This window comes from Diadema antillarum, unplaced genomic scaffold, assembly GCF_040938485.1.
Source record: "Diadema antillarum isolate AM-2024a unplaced genomic scaffold, OU_Dant_1.0 seq00000897_RagTag, whole genome shotgun sequence".
Taxonomy (NCBI): Eukaryota; Metazoa; Echinodermata; class Echinoidea; order Diadematoida; family Diadematidae; genus Diadema; species Diadema antillarum.
Genome location: NW_027271758.1, coordinates 444,505 through 457,282, shown reverse-complemented (window position 1 = coordinate 457,282; position 12,778 = coordinate 444,505). Strand labels below are relative to the sequence as shown.

Here is a 12,778-nt window from a genome sequence, read left to right as displayed (position 1 = left end):
CAAGTCGGGTTTGATTGAAACACGTCGGTAATATAAACGACGTCCTGGCCTGCGGTGAATGCTCACGCCCTGAATTTTCTTTTAGAATCCAAGGAATTTGCCTCATTGGGAAGCCAGATCACGCCCCCATGCTAAATGTCGGCGCCTATCCTCTTACAAGATGTTCAGAATTTACAAGGTAAAAAGAAAAAGAACAACGGAATACGAAACAAACAATATATCTTAAATGTTACGTGTTATCTTTTGTTTATTAGAAATCTTTTTCTCCCTTCGTAGGGATAATCAATTGAGTATCCCCCTCCCCCCACCCCCCACCACCACCACCACCAACGTTTGATGGAAACGGACCGAGTCTATGGAGCTGGCAATGTATCCTTTACGGGTAATGACAACTAATGACAAAAAAAAAGAAGAAAGAAACGGAACTTCCATGAGGGAATATCCCTACTTTAATTTGAAAAGGCTGGTACCCTCGTCTCATTTTTTCTTTTTTGTTATTACAGTACCGACCAAAGTTATTACTTCTTACGGCAACAAGTTGTAGGACGCATCAATAGCATGGTATTCCCTATTTCCCCCTTGTTACATTTTATCAGCGGATAAACTATGTCTTGGCTGTACTATCTACTTACGATAGAAGGACAATTTCTTGATTGATAGAAGCTTTTAACTACCATCAAGAATGAGACGAAAACAAGAAGGTTTTTTGCTTTGCTTTTCTTTTCTTTCCCTTATAGTGGGCCGACATTGAGATAATGTGTTTTTCATTTTCGCTGTTTTTTTTTTTTGCGTCTTCATGAGCATGTCAACGATGAAGGGTGGGGGGGGGGGGTATAGTAAAGCCTAAATAAAACCTTTCAGTAAGGAGAAAATGGGTTGGGTATAGAGAGATAAAGAGGAAACTGGAAACTGCGGAATGACAGCTCTACTGACTAACGTGTCATAGTGGTCGAAATCACTACTAGATGATTGTAGCTTTCCGTGCCGGAGTGTATACCTAGAGGACAATTCTAGACCAGTGCAAGGCCTGTAAACAAACATGTAATCATATTAACACAACACTGAAAATTCGACCAAAATCGGATAAATTCTTTAAGGATAGAATTACGGAAGTTCTGAAATCATGGAAATTGTGAAGTTTTGCTATATTTCATTCAATTAATTTTAGGTGTGTTTTTTTTTTTTTTTTTTTTTTGGGGGGGGGGGGGCAAACCAAAAACTAATATGAACATGCAAATGAGTGAGCTGATGGTGGTGCCATCACATCACTCTTTGGAATTACATGCAAACATTTTAGATTTGTTCATTATAAGTATTCAGCCACTTTTGACCTGTTTGTTAATAATGATGTGCGCGTGAATGTTGTGTATAATGCCGTATATCTAAACGTAGATCAGTATGAATTTGTGATGTGATCTGTTTGACTATTGAGATATGAGTCTAGATCTTCTTTTCTGTACCCTGTGTCTCTCGTTGCTCATTCCAGGAGACGGCAGCCTTGGCGTTAGAGGTCACATTATTTACTGATAGAAATAAAGCTTTTTGAAGGCAATACATCAACTCCTATTTTAAGCATAATGCTCCAGAAATAATTTGGGGAAAACAAAATCCATGCGACGCCTTCAAGGATGTTCTTACACAAGCCATGCGCTCTTTTGTTTGTTTTCATATTCCATTCCTATTCCAAATCCTTCTTGATTTCATGGTGACAGGCCGTTTGCCAGGAGCAATTATTTCATGTATAATCCCCGCCTTCGAACCGAGACGGAACTAATCATTGGGTGTTTAAGGTCATTTTAACGGATTACCACTCTGCCAGGCGAACAAAAAAAACAGAACAAAATAAAAGTCCCAGAATTTTGTCACCTTTTGTGGGAACTTTCTTTGTCATTTTTTTTTTCAAGCATAACTCACTTCCTCGTTACATATTCCGAGCGAGCAAATGGCGTTCGCCATGAATATTCATGACGACGCGGAGAGCTCACAGCCACTTGCGGTGGCTAACATCACCAATTTACATTGCAAACACATCTTTGCATTCAATCGGAAACAAACTATAGGGGAAGAGAGAGAGCCGAGCATTCACAAATTCTGTTTTCTTGTGTGTTTTCCCCCCTTGGGAACCGACAAAGGAAAATGAAGAAGGAGCAGGGTCTCTGACGAAACCTCAATCAAAGATTCCTATAATAATAAGGTCAAAATGATTATTAAAGAGCTACTTTGCCTCTCCTCAACAGAAATGGAGGTGGATGCTTTTGTGTAATAACCCCGACTGACATAATAGTATGCCCCATCTCACTCAGTGAGGCCCCTCTGTAATCAGTCCGTTTGTATGACGTGGGTATTTGAGTATATTATTTGTGTTATGTAGCATATACATAATTATGGCAAGTATTAACTAACAAGAAACATAGCTCTATATGCTTTTTTGTAAAAGCTTTGTTTCCCATTTTCGACTGTTAATTTGCAGTATATCGTCGTGACATTATTAGTCTCATCTTTTTAGCTGATATCTGCTTTTTTTAAAGTTTGCCGGATAGCAATGATACGTAATACATCGTTGTCTTCCTGATCTTCTTTTGTATGTGAAATAAAAATAGGAATGTTAACAGGAATGAAATGTTTTGGTAACTATCAGAACCTTGATGTCAGGTTAGTATTTTTTCATCATCCGCAAAGAACTTCCAACAACATAAGAATGTTTTCATCAACGATTAATTTGTTGGCTTCATGTATAGTGATTGTGATGGGAAATTAAAGTGTAAGAAAAAAGAAAAATTCACACAGTTTTTATGAAACATCACATTCTGGTCAAAATTTCGTATGCGCACCCTAAAAAATGAAATGGTAATAAACATTTTGAATATTAACAGATACCAGATAACGAACAAATAAGCAAAATATGTCAAAGCAAAACAAACAAAGATTGTTCGTTGCTTGGCTCTGTTTATACTCTGCATGACACCAACAGATACGAACCCTATCCACAGTTCACAGATGCTTTGTTAGTAGTTTTAGCTTTAAAGGTCTTATAGCCCTTTTTGTAAACGTCATGAAATTTAATATGGTTAAAGAATAATGTCTCCCAAGATCGCGTATGAAATCTTACGGTAATGGGCCCAAGAGTATTTTTTTTTCTTTTAAAGAAATGCAAAATTATCCGCATGTCTCTTGGGTATACGTACGTTCCCCTTTCTTACCAAGAACAGCGGTCATTTGGACGGCTGGATTTTTTTTTTTTTTTTTGAGGGGGAAGGGGAGTTGTTTAGGATAAATTCACTTAAAATCTAAAGTTTTTCTTCCCCCTCCGTCATAAAGAAGTTTCTAGTTCTGTCATTCTGAGGTACAGTCTGAATTACTTACCTCTATAACATACCAGCTTATGAAAGGAATCTAATTTTCAGGGTTGCAAAAGGGACACGCAAACTTTAAGTCGTTTCCCTCCAAGTTTGCAATCCCCCCTAGAGTTTGTACAGAACCCACGAGATTAGAAATGAGTTAAATCGATCGTGAGAAATCATATTACGCGACGAAATGCCTGCGTGTAATAGATTCCTTCGTATGAAACTGTAATAATTTTCTTCTATTTCTCATCTGCCATCAGGCACTTGTGGGCTATGGCCTTCCCACGGCGACGAGGTGTACGTTAATGCAGTGGTTTAAAGAGGTCGGGTTCTCAACGCTATATGGCGCTCTTCTCCTCAAAACGTGGAGGTGAGTATAATAATGTATGCCAACCGCCAAAAGCCTGCACGGTTCCTGCATTGTAAACACAAAACTTGTCCATCAGCTGCCTTTGGTTATAACATGGAATTCAAGGTATAGCTACACCGTAAATGTGGAGCTCATCCTAAGACGTATAACATTATGAGCATATCCCCTGTCATTGTATGTCAAGTATATATACGTGTATGTCTGTATGAGAGAATAATGGTACAACATGTATCTTGGTCATAGCGATGAGTGCAATGTGTGTGTGTGTGTGTGTGTGTGTGTATGTGTGTGTGTGTGTAAGAGAGAGATTTGATTGTGTACCAGAAAGCAAATGCATTTACTAAATTATAAACTATGTATGTATTTGTATACTCAAACTTTCATTTCACTAATTCATTTTCATTTTTAGCAAAGAATATGAATGTACAAAACATATCCTGCTTTAAAAAAAATGTACATGTTATAAATATGTCAAAATAGACTGCAAGCCAACATGATACGTTGTAAAGCAAAGATGCATGATATCAACTTAATAATCTTGATAACGGAGGGGAAGCTAAATAGTAGGGCTTTCCTAACTTTATTGTATAGATATACACAAAGTAGAGTGTGAATAGGACGGATGTACAGTATGCAATGAACCACTCTCTCTCCCTCTCTCTCCCTCCCTCTCTAACTTTCCCTCTCTTTAATATATACCTAAGATCATATTCTTTAGTCCGTGCTCTTTTCATACTTCTTTGAAGTACTCTCGCTGGTAATTTTTTTCACTAAATCAGAATTGTTTCAATCATAAGATAATTTCTCAGAAAAGCGGGGCCTAATGCGATACAAAAACAGGACGTTATGACGTGCTCTGTCTCTCATGTATTATGAGATAATGCATACGAAATCTGAATTGAACTTCGATGGTTCATGACTGTCGTTCTGTCTTTGGAAACCGCTTGATTATGATTTACATAAAGTGTATGAGAGCATATCACACTTTGCTGCGATCGCCGGATTGGAGATGAAAGCCTCAGTGGGGGCATATTTCTCATAATTCCCAACGCTTTATTGATGAAGATGGCAAATTGATTCCCGTTTGGAGTTATTGCATCTCATAAAACCAATTCATATTTGTCTTGAGCGCGTCGTATTGATCTGGAGAATAAGTTTTTTACAAGACCCTTAATGAGATTAGACAAGTCTAAATGCGGTAGCCTCCCCCTTTCGATCGTGATTAAAGGCCGTAACCGTATCCTCGGGGTATGCGGTCGTGACGCGCGTCGTCAATTAAAATCTAGACTACGCCTTGCATTAAACAACCCCTCTGAGCAGTGATTTGGAGAAATAACAGCCAGAGTTGGTTTACACAACCTTGCCTTGTGAAAATAGATTTGATTTCGTGCCCCTGAGATGCCGTTACTAACGTTATCATTTTCCTTAGAGCGAGAAGCGCCAGTGAATACATACAGCCCCAAAGACAATTGCGAGGGACTTTTTCCCCCTCCTTTTCTTTTTCTTTCCAATCGCAAGCTATTGCAACTTTAACGATGATATTTTTTTTCGGGGGGGGGAGAGAAAAGGACCACGTGATTTAAAAGGACTCTGAACGAGTTTAAGGAAAGGCGCTGCTCGAGTTGAATGCAAGCGTACTGATCTGGAGTAAAACATAGTCTTGTGAATGTTCTGCCTGAACACGCCACGATTCAATTGTGTAATGCACTTCAAATTCGTACATTACAGGTTCTCATTTTCTTTCTCCTGCAGACAGCACGTTTCATCTCAAAACTGTAGCCATTGTTTCATAAAGTATGCACTGATAAATAAGATTCTTTACCTAACGTATCTATCAGTAGACTTGTCCGCGCGGCGTGATAACAGTTTGTACAAAGATGAGCGCACAGAATGATTTATTAATGTTCATTTCCGCTCATTCACAGACCCGCTATTCTCAAATACATGTCCCAGATTGATGTAGTGCGAGGATCTTTATCATCTATGGCATACTTTACCTTGCCATCTTCTGCCATCGATCCTCTGTCATCAATTTTACACTCTCAACGTGGTCTCCACGCGGGCGAAGCTGTCAGAAATGTTATCGTCGACGAGCATCTTGATTTAAACCACTGGGATAATACCTACGCTTATGTAGAAGACTTTAGCCATGTCTCATTTCTCATTTTCAAGAAGTTGAGTGCACTCGACAGGGGGGAATTTATGATAAAATCGTAATAAAAAGAATGGAATCTTCACTATCTGTCGTAGCCCCCCCCCCCCCCCATTCCCCCTACATTACACTACCAGGGTCCAATCAGTGCAGTGATAATGGCTTTTAAGGGAGCAGTGAGAACCACTACTGAGTCCCACTAACCCCTGAGAATCATAATCTATTTCATCAATTTTTTTTTATACTGCGTAATCATCATCATTCTGAGCATTACTCTAGATCATTCTGACATCCATTTAAAACATATCATTATAATCATAGTAGTTCGTGATTGATTAGTTTGATTGCTAAATAAATGAAATGAGCAACTAATCGCGCCTGAAGAGGGCAGGGAGAGGTGCTCATTTTTTTCATGATTATAACAACCCAGCATCCTAGAAAGTGATATTTATATGTGTATTTCACGAATGCATAAATCTGATTAGGTCCGTAAAAGCTAACATGTAGAACGTATTCCGTGTATACCGCCCTCAACGAGCGTAGACATTTTATACAGCTGATGGTGGCAGATGGCTACAGAGCACTAACTGTCCACCGAAATGGGTATCACCAGGGAGCTCGTGGTTGATAGATTACCCTGTGTATGTTGAGGACATCATTATTTCTCGATATCTCTAGACAGAGCACATCTACCTAAATCATTCATGATCCAAAAATCAACCGCTGTATTCCGAGCACATCTTTCCCGTCCAGCAGTGAGTCATGGGAATGAACGTGTTTACGCAACCTTTGACCTTAAAATCATGTTCCCCCCCCCCCCCTCCACACTTTCTTTTAGTTTTTCTTATCTGTTATCTGGTGATTAGCAGCTTGCATCTTTTATGAAGATGATCGATCAATTCCTGCCTTTGCCCACTGATCTCCCAAGTATGATGAGGATAATGTGCCCACTCATTTCAGCATAGAAATCCAGATGATAACCTCTTTGTAACCGATTTTTGGTCGAACTAAGAAGATAAGTCATTGCATCTCGAAACCTGGCCACACAGCATTCACGATAGAGAAAGAAATAAAGGAGGGGAAGTTTTTTTTAAAATAAATTACTGCTTAATAAAGAATTTCTCTACAAGATGACTGTAGTGGATAATAGCATAAATGAGTAAAAACTAAAGATGCAGTGAACAATTGCAAGATGTGATGAAAGGAAAATATCGCCATTTTGACATTTTGACATTTTGATAGCCAATTTGAGTATACACAACAATCAAATGCTACTCTTTTACAAAACAGAAGAACACGATATCGTTCATTTATTCATCGCCGTGGAGATATTATCTCAGTGCTGCACAGAGTTCGTCAATCTGGGTTGACCGACTCTCCGTGACATTTTACTTCGTACTTTCACTGTCAGAATCCACGGGCTTTAATGTCAAAACGACATGACTGGCAAAAAAATGAGCAAACTGAGAGTAAAATTTGTAAGGTATAGGTTGCGCTTGATGATCCTTTGCATCACACTTTTTTGTTCTTTTTCTATCTAATTGTTTCTACTACTACTACTACTAGTTTCTTTTAAATACTGCTAGCACTACTACTATACTGCTTCTTCTTCTTCTTCTTGGTCTCTGTTTTCCTCCTCCTCCTCCTCCTCTTCTTCTTCTTCTTCTTCGTCATCATTATCATCTTCTTCTTTACTTGCTTGTAACGTCATGAGCGTAAAGTGAATAATATCGAACGGTTATTTATTATAGCAAAACTGTGGACTGTCTACTTTTGATATTTTGACCCTCAGTGAGAAACTGGTATTCACAATGTTCATTTTCATCATCCCTATTATTATGCTATGATGTGGCTGTATGCGTGCGGTAGACAGCTCGCGTTTCAGACTCGCGGGCACTCCGATTTGTATTACAAAAGAAGAGGAAATCCACGCTGATCTCACTCTCTCGCGACCTCAGAAATGAAGGTCGCTGCCATTACTAGATATTGTACAGTAGACACCTGTGGATGTCACAAATACCTCCGAGTTCAAGAGGATGGAACAAACGACAGATAAAACCAAACCAAATCAAGCCAAAAATAGACATATCAGTGATAGTCAGAGTGCTTGCAGCATAGAGACTTGACTAATATTGTTCCTCGGAAGATCACCGAGAGTCACCATGAATAAATAGAAGAAAAAGAAATCTGCATCGCTTGATCCAGAACACCGAATGAGAACAACTTAAAGGAGACCTCCGGATGATTTTCAGATTGTTACATTTGAACAACTATGAATTTGTTATACTAAGGACAGAGTTTCAGAATTTGTGCTAATTGGGATGAAGAATAAGAATATTTTCAAAATTTAGAGCAAATTGCAATGAACAAGGATGATGACATGGCAGAGTCACCAAAAAAATGTATGAGTTGGGGCTCAAGGAAGCAGAACAAAAGAAGAAGGCATGCATAGATTATACACAGGTGAACTCGCAAGCAAGCGATATTGCAATGGAATTACACTGCTACATTTCTGAAATATGTGAACCTCCTATGTCATCATCCTTGCTCAGTGGTTTTTAATGGAGTTGTCGATTTGTGTACTACGTGATGTGAAATTATGAAAATCGTCTGGAATGTCCCTTTACTATAGTGGATCCATTGATGTTGATGATTTTTTTTAAGAGTTGCTCCTATCATTCATTCACAACTGTGCTCGTCTATCATTTGTGGCTGGATGAAGTATGAAGCGACTCAATTTGATTCAGTTCAATGTAGAGTTATTTTCATTTTTATTGATAAAACGTAACACATGTAACATACATTTCACTCTGTTAGTACCATAGGAATAATATACAAGATACTTTGGTGATTTGAGCAGAGTTTATCATTTATTATAATCCACTCAATAGCGAAATAGTGTAATTAATTATCAAAGCAAACAATATGTAATGTAAGAAAAATTCCCGCTCTTTCATTATGCCAATAAATAATTACACAAGTCAATGAAGACCTGGACCCTGTTTCATAAAGCTGTTCGTAAAGTTACGAACAACTTACGAGCAACTGGTGATCAGTTCTGATGTGCTATACTTATCAGAATTTCCATAATTCAGCATAAGAACTGATCACCAGTCGCTCGTAAGTCGTTCGTAACTTTACGAACAGCTTTATGAAACACCCCCCAGATTATCGTTGGCTGACAATCAAGCATGTGCATGCCCATTGACTGTTGCTGTTCAGCACCCTGCTTTGTCAAGGCCTACAATAAAATCTGCCGTTAAGCAGGTATCAATGTAGGTGATTGTATTATTCGACAGAATATTGGCAAACGTTTCTTTGCTTTGTGGTCCACTACACTAGTCTTGTAGTAACAGGTGTTACTCCATTGTTTAGTTTAGTTTTGTTTTGTTTTTTCATCTAGCTTGTCCAGTGTCATGTGCATGTGTGCAGTATGTGCGTCTAGATGATTTTCTCATTCTATAACCTTTCCAACTTGAATGAATTCCTGCGATAGTCTGGTTTTCTTACATATTCAAATTTTAAGCATATCAATTTCTTTACAAAAATTGTTCCAGACATCCAGAGAGCTCGCCCGAAGTTTCCCTAAGTGCCTAAAATATGCATGCAAAGTGCATTCCAAGTACATACATGACACAGCACATCACGTAATGCATTGAAAAAACGTTAAGTTTGCAAAGTAGAATGGTGAAATAACGTGTTACACAGGTCCGCAGGGACAAATCCTCAAAAGTGGACCAGTAAACGGGGCCAATTATGTATTAGGAACAAATGTGGGGGACTATAGTTGTGTATTATTATGTTGAAGACATTTTCGCCCTAGATCCTGTTTTCTGGGATTTTGTCTCTGACAAATAACTTTATGCAAATATTAACAGTGCAAATAGGTGGAGCTAAATGCCCGTGGTAAAGACAAACAGAATTAGAATGGATGAAGTCATATCGAATAAACCTTGCACATCCCTCAAACATGATTTGCTGAGGGCTACCAACTAATCATTGTGTTATAATTGAATGGTATGTCGTGTGTCTCGGACAGTTATTTTGTCCAGCTATACTTTCGTTCTATCCGTTGGCACTTGAATTCAAAATTAGTGAGCTTTGTATAACGTGTAGTTATAAATAGAAAGCCATGGTCATGCACTCTATCGCTGGAACGTCATCGGACACGTGCTCTGTCCATGAGCATTGTGTTTGTTGCAAGTATCACAAACAATCCCGATGTAAATGACGCACATTTTCTTACTCAATGTTTACTACTTTCGCGGAGCATAATCTGTACAATTCGATATTCCCCGCGTTTGTGTTTGTGTGGATCAACAGTAGTATTGCATTACAAAAACAAACGAACCGACAGACAGACAGACAACAACACTTATTATACAAATGAATTCACACATTGAAAATATCTGCATTTATTTCGTCTTTTTTTGTGAGAAACGATCCCCTTGGAGTTGACCACGTGTTTATGCATGTCTTTTATTTCTATTTTCATTTATTTTGATTTCTTTCTTTTTTCTAGCAGAGTTGCGTGGGCTCACAAACAGTTTTTTTCCGAATGGAATTGCTTCCAGATAAGACTTCAAAAGGGAAAAACACTTCTATTTTTTTTTTTTTTTGGTCGAACTTTCGGTTGTTTGTTGTAAATGCCTATCTCTGTTATCAAACGTCCGAGATGTTTGCAGGTATTGAAAACAGATGATTGTAGAATGGAAAAGAGGTTGTAAAAATAACAAAGATATCAATTGGCTTCTTCACTAATAAAAAAAAAGAAATATTTGACCGACATAGATGTTTCCAGTATTCAACTTGAGGGTTTGTTTGTTTGTTTGTTGTTGTTGTTGTTTTTTTCAAAAGGAAGCTAAAAAGCGCACAAAAAAAAAGAATTATCATTTCATTTCATTTCAATTTATTTTCATATTTCTCACATATATCACAATATAAAATAAATTGATACGAAATCTATACAGAACATAATTCAAAATAGAACTTCACCGGAATGTTCAAAAGTTTGTCTTGGTATACACAAGGTCTGTATACATGCGAGTTAAACTGAGATCATAATGCGAAAAAAATATGATGGGGCCTGCGTAAAAGCAAGCTTGTATAGAGCCGCAAGGACATTGAGAGAACAACGACTGAGATTGTAAGGATTTAAGTGGGTGTGGAGGTATAGATGATGACGTAACAATTGGCATAAATACATAAATGGAAGGTGGGCTAAAAGAATTTTGTCGTGAATATAAAATATACACACAAGGACAATGGAGCTCAGGTGTCAAATTCCAGCGGGGTCCTAAACCATGCAGGCCGTGTGACCATGGTAACAGACAGCTGCCACGCGCAAGAATTCCAACAATCGAGTGTAACAATAAAAACTTAGAGAGCGCAACAGGCAGACTGATCGAAGAATAATAATGTACATGGTTAGGATCCCATCGGACTACTACTAGAAGATAAATGAGATAGACAAGGGAGGAAATACTGAGCAACAAGTACTATACAATATGCATGCCGTAGCTGCTCAAAAGATATTGTTTTAATTTTCGTTTGAATGAGGTTAAAGTGGTGCAGCTTGTAAGTTCCGTAGGGAGTTCATTCCAGTACTTAAGTCCAGGAAGTGAGGATGGCGCTAACAAAATCGTAATAAAGGCCAACACTTTCACATTCGACGTTGAGATCAGTCTAAAAGCCGCTTTCTTAGCACCGACTTCCTCTATATATCTGCATGTTTCGATTCGGTCGTCAGAGGATTTCTCTCGTTACACCAAAGTGGGACGCAGTGCAAGTCTGACAAACATTTACCGAAGACGCCTTTCCTTCATCGATTTTTTGCAACAGAAAGCCCCTCACGCTGCGGTCAAGACCCTTGTGATTCGTCGTGTTTGTCGAAATACCTCTAAAACATCTAAAAGAAGGAGTTTTTTTCCTTGACCTCCATCTCTTTGTGCGTCTGTTTTGCTTGGTTTTATTTTGCTTTTTGTCCTCCTTTTTCAGACAATCATATTTGACCTGTTTTAGATCGTTCGCCTCCGGACACTTACTGATAAAGTTTCGACCTGAGGAAAAGAAAAAGTTGGCAATATTAGTATAACATATCTTTCTTTCTTTTTTCAAGAAGATATAAGATCGAAATGCGAATACAAAGATTTAAAAAAAATGCAAAGATATCGGTAAACAAACAGATATGCTTTCTGCATTACATTTGCAAAGTTTGCTTCAAAACGTGACAATGTGCAAGCCATACTTTCATCACTTCTCATCACTTTACGGCATAGTTAAACACGTTATGTTCTTCGTGGTCTAATTAATTCAAAGAGCAACAATAACAACAACAACAACGACAAACAAACAACTTCGTTGTTCCAAATAGCACGCAGTATCTATAAAACAGTGTGAGTGGGATATTTTATATGTCACCAGAATGCATGAGAATATCAGCATGTCACTAGAAAGAAGATTTCGGATGTAACTGTGACACAAATTTCACTTTGAAAGAAACTCATCTTCAGTAGAGTTGGTTTCTCTTTTGTTTTTGTTTGTTTCTGGTTGTCTTACTTTGTTTGTTTCATATGAATGCAATCATTTTAAATGTTTCTTAGCCAAAGCCGCCCCAACGGGTCCATCGTAGTTTAATTTGTGTGGGATGAGAGCGTTGTGGTTGAGAGGATAGGAGGATCTTAACGTATCGTGTAAAGGGAGATCTTGGGTTTCGAATTCACTCGGTATAGGTGCATCGTTGTTTTATCCATGACTTGCTCTCGTCCCGAGTATACTCAAGTAAGTGTCTATGGTAAAATGCGTGTTAGCGCAAAATCGGTCTGTCCTCAACGGGTTAACCCTGCGTATAAGTGACCATATCTTCATACCAGAGAGATTTTCATTACAGGTCCCTCTGGGAGAAGAACGCTT

The 12,778-nt window shown here is 38.3% G+C and overlaps 1 protein-coding gene across 1 annotated transcript in view; it reads left to right on the top strand.

Annotated features, from left to right (window-relative positions):
* Positions 1–12,778, top strand: part of LOC139741026 (probable G-protein coupled receptor CG31760) — a 139,150-nt gene that overhangs the window by 84,303 nt on the left and 42,069 nt on the right. The window contains exon 5 of the mRNA XM_071651615.1: positions 3,605–3,714. Coding sequence (XP_071507716.1) covers positions 3,605–3,714 — 110 coding nt within the window. The remainder of the gene's footprint in view (positions 1–3,604; positions 3,715–12,778) is intronic.